General features: G+C 39.2%; 1 protein-coding gene across 1 annotated transcript in view; it reads right to left on the minus strand.

The window, feature by feature from the left end:
- The window catches only part of Col28a1 (collagen type XXVIII alpha 1 chain), a 172346-nt gene that overhangs the window by 100624 nt on the left and 61553 nt on the right, over positions 1–10169 (minus strand). Inside the window, exons 14-15 of the mRNA XM_031380761.1 lie at positions 3911–3979; positions 935–1003 (exon numbers count right to left, since the gene is read on the minus strand). Coding sequence (XP_031236621.1) covers positions 935–1003; positions 3911–3979 — 138 coding nt within the window. The remainder of the gene's footprint in view (positions 1–934; positions 1004–3910; positions 3980–10169) is intronic.

The raw sequence follows: 10169 nt of genomic DNA on the forward strand, positions 1-10169 counted from the left end.
TTCAATTATGTATGTATATGGATGTGCATGCCATGTGTTTGTAGGCATGTGTGTGTTTGTGTGTGTGCATGCACACGTGCCTGAGCACATTTATACATATGCATATATAGCATATATCGTATATCTCCTTTCTCTGGAAATTTTCACTTCCCATTGCTCTTTAGGGTTGATCAGCTTCTGGTGGTTTCTATCACCAGCTTCAATTCTACTCCTAGTGTGGACTGGTTAGTGAGGCTATATGGCTCAATGGGAGTTCACAGACCACCAGACAGTGCCATAGACCAAGAGAGAAGCAAGAACACTCTTTCATCAGGTCTGAGCAGAGTCAAATGAATACTGTTCAAATTTAAAGAATAGGTCGGCCAGGCGGTGATGGCACACACCTTTAATCACAGCACTTGGGAGGCAGAGGCAGGTGGATTTCTGAGTTTGAGGCCAGGCTGGTCTACAGAGTGAGTTCCAGAACAGCCAGGGCTATACAGAGAAACCTTGAGAAAGAGAGAGAGAAAGAGAGAAAGTGAGAGAGAGAAAGAGAGAGACAGAGACAGAGACAGAGACAGAGATCATAATATAATTGAATTCTTTTTCCTTCTTTTTCATCCCTCCACCAAAATACTTTAAACAGTTGTTTGCTTTCCCAAGAATTATCTTTTGCTAATATCTTGTTTCAAAGATGTATTGCTGATGACAGGATGCATTGGAAGTTAGAATTCAAATAAGTAAGAAGTTATTTGGAATAGAAATACTATGAATTTTCACATCATAATTCATCCTGCATCATAAAACACCTTACTTTGCTAGTTTATAATTACCCAGATACCTGTGTGGGATGCTTGTCATATTATATGCAATTCAAACTGTACATGAATAGAGAGCAGTGTCAAAAATAATCTTACTTTATAAAGGCTTCCATTATATTCTTGATATTCAATACCTTATCCCCTTTGATTGACAGCCCTTGTAATCCTTGGGGGCCAATTGGTCCTTCAGATCCCTTCTCACCCTAGAAGCAAATGGGGAAGGTATCAGTACACAAAGAAAGGAGTTTTAAAAGAGTTTATATTATAGTTACTTATAATTATGGTCCAAATAATTTTTTTTTAAATCAAGCATCCAGATTCATTGCTTATTCCAAATAATTCTGACTTTGAGATTTGTAAGTTGGGAGAAAAGATTAATTGCAACCTTTACACAGGAATGAGCCTGTCCGTCCACACAAGGCATGTACACACATACACCGCCACTCAAGCTGAAAGGGGCTCACATCAGCCTCATCAGAGACTCAACCAATAATGTGCTGTGACTAGGGAGAGCAAGCCTCTTTCCTTACTAGTGATGAAAATTAATCCATTGTGTTAAGAAAATTCTGTCTGGAATGCTTTCTGGAACAGGATCATTGACTCAACGTTTTGTGTCCGAGTTTGCAAAAATTCACTGAAAATCTAAGTTCATAAGGATTCATGGAGAATCTTGAAGAAGCTATGCTAGTCGCATGATTTATCTGGCTTACCCTGATCTTATATCGATAAAGTCTTAATACACTGTATCTTTATAGGAAAAAGAAGCCACAAGAATCAATCAGGAGTAACATTAGGTTAATGAATTTATTAGAACCACAGGTAAAAGAAAAGAATGTTTCCTATGAAGCAGGGAAATATAACTATAATCCTCTCTATAGCGATAGGTGATGGTTAGCTTTAATTCTCAACTTGACACACTAGAATCGCCTGGGAAAGAGTCTCAACAGACTGTCTATATTGTTTTGGTCTGTGGACATGTCTGTTGGAGAGTTGTCTTAAGTCAGTTAGTCAATGTGGGAAAATACAATCCACTTTGGGTGGCACCATTCCTTATGGAAGGGGCCCTAAGCTGTATACATGAGTGAAGAAATAGAACAGAACATACATTAATGAGACAGAAATAAAACCAAAACACCATAATTTAATTATATATTTCACACATCATTGCAAATTATCTACCTATAGAAAACTCTCATTAGTAGCCTGGTGGAAGAATAAAGTGTTCTAATTGTTACTCAGAATGCAGTCATTTATACTTGATCCTAAAGTATCACTGAGGATAAATGTAATTTCCTTGATAAGTCAGGAGCTTTTAAGTTATTGGGTTATTATATTCCAAAGTTTATCATATCATTTTTATGTGTGTGGTGAGTTGTCTGCATGTATGTCTATATACCACATTCATGCCCAATGCCATTAGAGGCCAGAAGAGGGCATCAAATACCCTAGAGCTGTAGTTACATGTGGTCATGAGCCACCATGTAAGTTCTGGAAATCAAATTTGAGATCTCTGGAAGACCAGCTAGTACTCTTAATTGCTAAGCCATCTCTCCAGGCCCCACACTGTATCAATTTTATATTGTATACAAATATGTTGGGTGTGTCATTGAGGCATGCCATGAAATATTATACTTTCTAGTATTTTAGTATTGAACATAATATTCTCTCTCTCTCTCTTTCTCTCTCTCTCTCTCTCTCTCTCTCTCTCTCTCTCTCTGATAATACACACACACACACACACACACACACAGACACTACACTGCTTTAACATGCACAAATATAAAGAGAAATAATTCTGGCTAATGGAATTTTACAGATTGCTTATGTTATACATAAATATAAATCTGCTGGATGCCAAAATATTTAAGAAACTATATATTATAACTTTTTGAAATATAATAGTAAATGACTATTAACTTGTGTTCTTAAGAATGATTCTTTGGATAGTCAAAGGCATTTGTAAGGTCATTTTATCTAACACATTATTTTCACTTTATAACAGATTTAACAGGGACAAATTTTAAAATTTCACTAAACAGTCACTTACAATTTAGTGTCCATTGCTTTAGCTAACTGCTTTCCCCTCTTTAAATGTGGGCTGCTCATGGGTACCAAATGTTGGTCATGGTTGAAAGATGTAAGAATGAGATGCCTAGAACACGTGGCTATAGATGGGAGTTCAGACCTCAGTGTCTTGAAAAGACACCTGTAAGGGTTCTTAAACACTCAGAGAGCAGCACATGGCTCTCAGGATTGTGTGTGTACCTCAACATATATGTTTCAGAAAAAGAGTTTTAGAAATAAAGATTTCAAATATGTGTTTTATTCTGAAATTCTGTGGATAGGGCCCTAAGTATCTTAGGAAATTATCTCCTATGTGGCCTCTGGAAGATACACTACAAACTGCAGCCCAGGGGTTGCCCAACCATAGCCCACTAACCAGCACCCCACTGCCTATTTCTGTTAATATGGTTTTACTGGTCAGCCACAGCCATCATTTATACATTGTTTGTGGCTATTCTCAGACTACAACAGAGCTGAGTCATTGAAACCGTTATCAATGGCTCATATATCCTGAGTACCTGCTATTTCAGGACTTTACAGGATGAACAGCCAGCACATTGAGTAGAGAAAGCGGTAGGAAGCCTGCTTTCCCAACTCCAGGTCAAAGGCAAGTCTCTCGGAATGTCTTGTTCTTTGTGTTAAAGTTATTTTTCTTACAGTGTTTATGGCAATCCCATTACACCTGGGGTATTAGACTTTCCTTCTTATCTGTGTTTAGTAAAATAAAGCTGTGAGCCAAGGGTTGCCATAGCTACACTCAGCAATTTAACTTTTGGACCAAAACCAAATGTATGTAGCTTTAGTGCTTATAAACTAAGATAATTTTCTAATTAATATATACTAATTACATGAAATGTAAGTCTGCTGATTACTAATTTTATTATTGTGAATTTCACGTGTATGTGCTCTCAGGTTCTGGGGAAATTTGCATATTCTTTTACTCGATAGGGTGAGAATGGCCTGGAGAACACTTAGCTTCTAACAACTTATTCTTCGTGGCCATTTTAGACAAAGTACTTTTTCCAATGTTCAAAAGGTTTTGTTACCTTTGGTCCTGGAAATCCTTCTCCTGGTAGGCCCCTCTCTCCTGGTGCTCCCTCAGGACCACGGGGACCCTGGTTAGGGAATGAGAGAATGGAAAATAAAAGAGGAAAAAGAATGGGAGATGGTAAGGGGGGAGGGAGAAGAGAATGGTTAACTTCAGTTCCCACAGACATGGCGACATTGTGGTCTCCATCCATTAATTAGTAAGAATCCTTGGAGTACAATCCATACTGATCAGCTGTGAGTAACAGGATTCTCACTTGATTCAATATTCCTCCTGTCTGAATGGCATATGAGCGTCTAGCTGTCTTGAAATTAGAGAAAAATGGAAATAGGTGATACTTCAGAGTAAGGGTAAGAAAATACATCCCATGAGACAAGAAATCCAGGACTGTGTGCACAGGACTGGAGAAAGGGCCAGAGAGACTTACTCATTTGAGTAAATATTGGGAGAGCCTGGGGAACACTCTCCATGGGCCTGTGGGAAACATTAACAGTTTCCCTGTCTCACTTTCTGACCCAGCACACTTGAGTTATTTTTGGAGCTGGGTGAATTCAGAGAGAATTTTATGCATAAGTCATATATCTTCACATGATTACTAAAAAGGGGTTATGACATTTAGTCTCTGTGGTTTTAAGAATTCCTTGAGGCTCCTCTCGGGAAGGTACTAGGAGAGGTGAGAGCTTCTCACACAGGAAGAAAGAAAAGAGCATAAGTGCAGGGCCAAGTGGGCTGGCAGAAAACCCACTAACCGAAAACTTAAAAAACAAAAAATGGAGCTTGTCTAAAAAAAAAAAAAAAAAAATGAGGTAGAGAGCTAAACAGAGAATTCACAACAGAGGAATTTCGAATGTCTGAGAAGCACTTGAAATGTTCAGCATCCTTTGTAAAAAAAAAAAAAAAAATGGAGCTTGTATCAAAATTGGGTGTTTTCTTTCAGTATGTGTGTGTGGTGGAGGCGGGGGCCCTCTGGAGCTGAAGTTACAGGCATCTGACATCTGTGAGACATCTGACATCAGTGGTGGGAACTGAACTATAGTCTCCACAGGAGTAACACACATTTTTAACTGCTGAGCCATCTCTTCAGCTCTCCATAGTACTTTTTGAGACACAATTTCTCACTGAACCTGGAGGGTTTTTTGTCTAAGCTGGCTACCCAGTGAGCCTCAAGATCTACTTGTCTCCACCCAACAGTATTGGGGTTACAGGTGTGAGTAACTGCAGTGTGCTGGCTTTCGTGTTTGTGGGCAATTCAGTGGACTACTATCACAAGCCAACTCCCTTGGCCAGTAAACCCATTATCAGTCCATCTATTAGAAGAAATAGCTTAGTTTGTGTTTCAAACTTTCTCCTTTTTTATTCCTTTCTTTTTCAAGAGGAGGGAAACTTTTTGACCTTCAAAAATTCCTATTTGGCGGCTAGAGAGACACTTAGAAGTTAAGAGTACTGGCTTCTCTTCCAGAGGATCTAGTTTGATCCCCAGCATCCACATGGTGACTCACAACTGTTGTGATTCCAGTTTCAGGAGATAAAATGCCCTCTTCAGGCCTCCTTGGAAATTAGGCACACACGTGGTACACAGATATGCATGCAGGCAAAAAAAAAAAAAAAAATCATATGTATCAGAAAAATAAATAAAAATTAAAATATTCCTAGTTTTAGGCATATAGCCATTGTGTAATTGCTGGACAATCATGAGGGCTTTAACTCAGAACTCCAGCATACATGACAAAAGCTTTAGAAATGCTTTCTGCTCAAGAATAGTAGCTGGATAGGACTCAGCATGATGTACTCATGCATTCACACAATTACATTAAAGAAGGAAAATGTCTATATTTGAGTCCACTCATTCAGTCAATAAACACCAAATCTACTAGTTTGATTCCTGTTGGTGTGATAAAACTTCATTGCTATAAGCAATTTGGAGAGGAAAGTATTTGGCTTGCAAATTACAGTCTATTATCAAGGAACAGGAATGCTATGGTACCACCTCAAGGCAGGAACCTGAAAGCAGGAACTGAATCATAAATTATAGGAAAATAATAAACTGTGTGTGACAGAAGTTACCCTGAACCTTAGCACTTGGGAAGCTGAGGTGGGTAGATCTCTGTGAGTTCAAGGCCACCCTGGTCTATATAACCAGAGCTATATAGAGAGACTATATAAAACAGACAAACACACCTAACTTTATCCCAATCTTGAACACTTTCTCCCCATAATATTGCATATTTTAAAAATTGGTCTTTGTTACTTATACATAGCCTACTTAGTAAAGACTTAATTAAAAGAAAAAGCTAACATGGAATTCAATTTAAATTGCAATGCTTATGGGAAACCTAGCTTTTAACTCCCAAACTTTAATCAAAAGCCTAATATCTATGACAGTTTGCTCTAATGGCCAAGCAATTAATTAGAGGGAAAAAATTTAAATGAGCATAAAAATTAGATTGCAAGCTAAGAAGTGTCAAGTTTATATCAGTAACTTTAACAACAAAAGCATTAACAACAGCTCTTCTCTAACAGTAGAACAAATGAAAACCACAATTACATTAAATAAGGGGAATATCTATATTTGAGTCCACTCATTGTCACTGTCCTCAGTATTCAGGCCACTGTCCTGCCATCTCTAATATAACAGGGTCTCCACAGCAACAGAGGCTCCACATTTACCAATGGTCTCTCCAGACCTTTTTGGGTACTCCAACCCTGCCTCCTAGTATCAAGCCTCTACTTCTTCTCATAACTTATCAATCTTAAGGCTTCCATGGCAACTGAGGCTGTACTCTTACCATAGCTTCCTAACCTCTTCAGGAACTCCATCCCCACCACATGGCACCAGGCATCAGTTTTTTCCATAACTCCTACAATTCTTAGGTCTCTGCTACAGAGACTTACAATGGTGTTTGTGTGTCAAGTTGACAAGAAGTCATTTGAGAAAGTTAATTTTTATCTACTTGATACAAACTAGAGTCACTTATAAAGAGAAACTTCAACTGGGGGATTGGTTCTATCATGTTAGACTTTAGGCATGTCTGCAGGGTGCTTTTTTAATTATTAATTATTGATGTGAGTGGGCCCTGCTCATTATGGTTGTTGCCACCATGGGGCAGGTGGTCCCAGGTTGTATAAGAAAGCATTTCTGAGCAGACATGAAGAGCAAGCCAGTAAGCAGCGCTTACTCTGTGAACTCTGCTTTAGTTCCTACCTCTAGGTTTCTGGTTGACCTTACACCTTGCTTCTTTCCATGATGGACTGTAACATGGAAGCTGAAATACCCACTACCACCACTACGTCTTTTTAGTAATGGTGTTTTATCACAGCAACAAAACACTGACTAATACATCAAATATCTAATAGGTAAAAGGAACTGTGCTGGCTCTAGGACAGCAGATTGACCCACTCCTGGTCTCAGAGAGTAAACAGTCTTTTGTGATCATTAAAAGCTAATTTCAGTGACTTTTGGATTTAGATACAACAGTAAGTGGTGCTGTGAGTTTAAATAGTTTAGTCTTTCTGATGCTAAACTCTGTCCTAAGTATTAATAATCTTATAGATACTTATTAGCATTGATTAAAAAACTTGGATCTGGCTCCCACTACTACTACACCTGTCTTTTTGTGGAAGTCTGCACATAATCCAGTCTATAGGAGATTGGCTTACATTGAACTGTGTGAAGAGAGGCACACTGAACAGAAAAAATACAAGTTCTCCTTCTGCTTCTCTGCATTTTTAGAACATGCCAGCTAAGGTGAAAGCAAGAACATTGGCACTCTAAGAAACTATGCAGTCCAAGTCCTGAGAACAGAGCACAGATGATTTAAAAACCAGTGATCCAAAGCTTAATTACCATAAGCTGGAGTAATATTCCATACTATTAATGTGTTCTGCAGTCCTTCAGCTAAGTATGCATGAAAGAAGATGGTTATTGACCAGCAAAGAGAAATAGGAGGTACTTGAACTAGATAAATGATGCTCTCGGTTTATAAAGCCATCTAAGCAAACTATCACTTTATAAGAACACTTTTATTTGTATATGGTTGCCATTTTATTTTATAATTTTAATTCGTGTGTGTGTTCATTTAGATAAGATCTCATGTAACCCAGATTGACCTGACCCCAAATTCCTGTAGCCAAGGATGACCCTGAACGTTTGATCTTCCTGCCTTTACTTCTTTAGTCCTGAAATACACTATGAGCCACCACAGAGGGTTTGTATAGTCCTGGGAATTAAACCCAGAGCCTCCTGCATGCTAGGCAAGCATTCTACCATCTGAGGTACTGCATCCCTAGACCTGTGTATCACCTTTTAAAGACAGAAAGGCTTTCATAAACAATCTCACTGTCCTTTGTAAAAACCATGAGAAGCAATTATAACCATGGCAAACTTACTTGGCTTTTACCAAATATATGCATAATGCAGAAACCTAATTAGGGCAGTCTCATCAGTGAAAAGTTTTATGGAGACATTAACAATGAAATAAAATATGATTGCCCATTACATTTATAGTATTACTTCCCTTCATAAAACCAAGCACTAAAGATAAGTTTGCTAACACATAGTAAAAATTGGGCCATTGTCTTCAAATGGTGTCATCGACTTTATTTTTAACCTGGAAGTAATTAGAGTTCTACTTCAGAGCATACATTTTATTGAAAGTACTCTGAATAACCTTGCACACATGAAGAGATTACCCTGAGCCTCCTGGCCAATTTACTCTCTATGAGTCACTTATACTTACCGGATAAGTGCCACACTAGTGGTAATTACACGGAGGGCTAACAGTTCAGAGTTAGGTATCAGAGCTCAAGTCTTACTTCAGCTACTCACACACTTAGATTACTGTGCTACCAAGAGTCGTACCAAGCCTGACAGCATTAGAAATGATCAGGCAAAGAGGCAAAAGCAAAGAGATTTCAGCAGAATCATCTCCAATCCTCCTGCTACTTCTAAGTAATTAAAAATAACTACAAAACTAAATGAAAACAAAACTCATTTCTTTATTGTGTCGTTTGATATAACATCTTTGTACTGGGTTTCGCCTCACCTTTGCTATGATCTCTCCACTTGAATCACAGACCATCACAAGGTCAGGTCAATGTAATTTGCATAGCTGTGGCTTTGACAAACAGGAAAATACACAAGCATTTGGTGCTCTGACTGTACTTTGAAAGTGTTCCAGCTACCAACAGAAGGACAAGTAATACAGAGAGGTACACTATATGTTGGCCTCTAAGCTGTGGCTATGACCATGAAAGCTGGGGAAGAGAGTTCCCTGCTCCCTGAGGCACTGGGCAGGTGTTATGTACTGTCAAGCTCTTAAATCACTGTTAGAGTTAATGAGAACTTCTTTATGTTCTTAAGCACCCCTGATGTTCATTTCCTTTAAGTGAGCAAATCGCTTGAGGGTTGGGGCATTTTGACTCCCTATTTAGCAAATATTGGACCCTGGCTGCCTAGAACAAAAGGCTTACCAATCAAACATCCAGCCTCACTAGCTGATGCCACCACAGCCATCACTTAAAAGCACCTTAAAAGAATTGTACAGTGATTCCCCCCTGGCTCCAGAAGGCACAGCCTTGGCCAGGGGCTTATGTGAAATAGTTTGTGCCAGCCTAGATGAACTCAGATAACCCTCCAGCTACTTCCACCTAGGCCACAAGGGGAGAGCAGTGGACCTGTGCTGACGAGGCAATTGTATGATTGGTGTAAGCATAAGCCTTCATTTGCATGCAAGGGACGATGGGCTGGATAAAGGGCAAATTATTAAAAAGTTAGAAACATACTGCAAACACCTCAAAGGCCACAATTGGTGGTCTAGTGCCACGCACACTTTGCATGACAGAGGTATTTGAGGCGTAAACTTCAAGGAAAGTCAGTCTCCTGCCTCCGCGTTGTTGCCTGGCACCCCAAACTCAGAGGCAGCCCAGATACTTACTTGTGTGCTAGGGGCCCACCAAGATATCATTTCTTTTTTTTCTTTTCTTTTTTCTTTTTTTAGATATTTTCTTTATTTACATGTAAATTTCTCCTTTCCCAGTTTCCGCTCCAAAAAACAAAGAAACAAACAAAAACAACCAAACCAAACCCCTGTTGCCTCCCCCTTCCCCATGCCTGCCACCCCGCCCTCTCCAACCTTCTGGCCCTGGCATTCCCCTACACTGGGGCAGAGAACTTTTACAGGGCCGAGCTCTTCTCCTCCTTTGATGATTGAATTTGCAATCCTCTACTATACACATGCTGCCAGAACAATCAGACCCCT

This window comes from Mastomys coucha, unplaced genomic scaffold (genome assembly GCF_008632895.1).
Source record: "Mastomys coucha isolate ucsf_1 unplaced genomic scaffold, UCSF_Mcou_1 pScaffold20, whole genome shotgun sequence".
In the NCBI taxonomy this organism is placed as follows: Eukaryota; Metazoa; Chordata; class Mammalia; order Rodentia; family Muridae; genus Mastomys; species Mastomys coucha.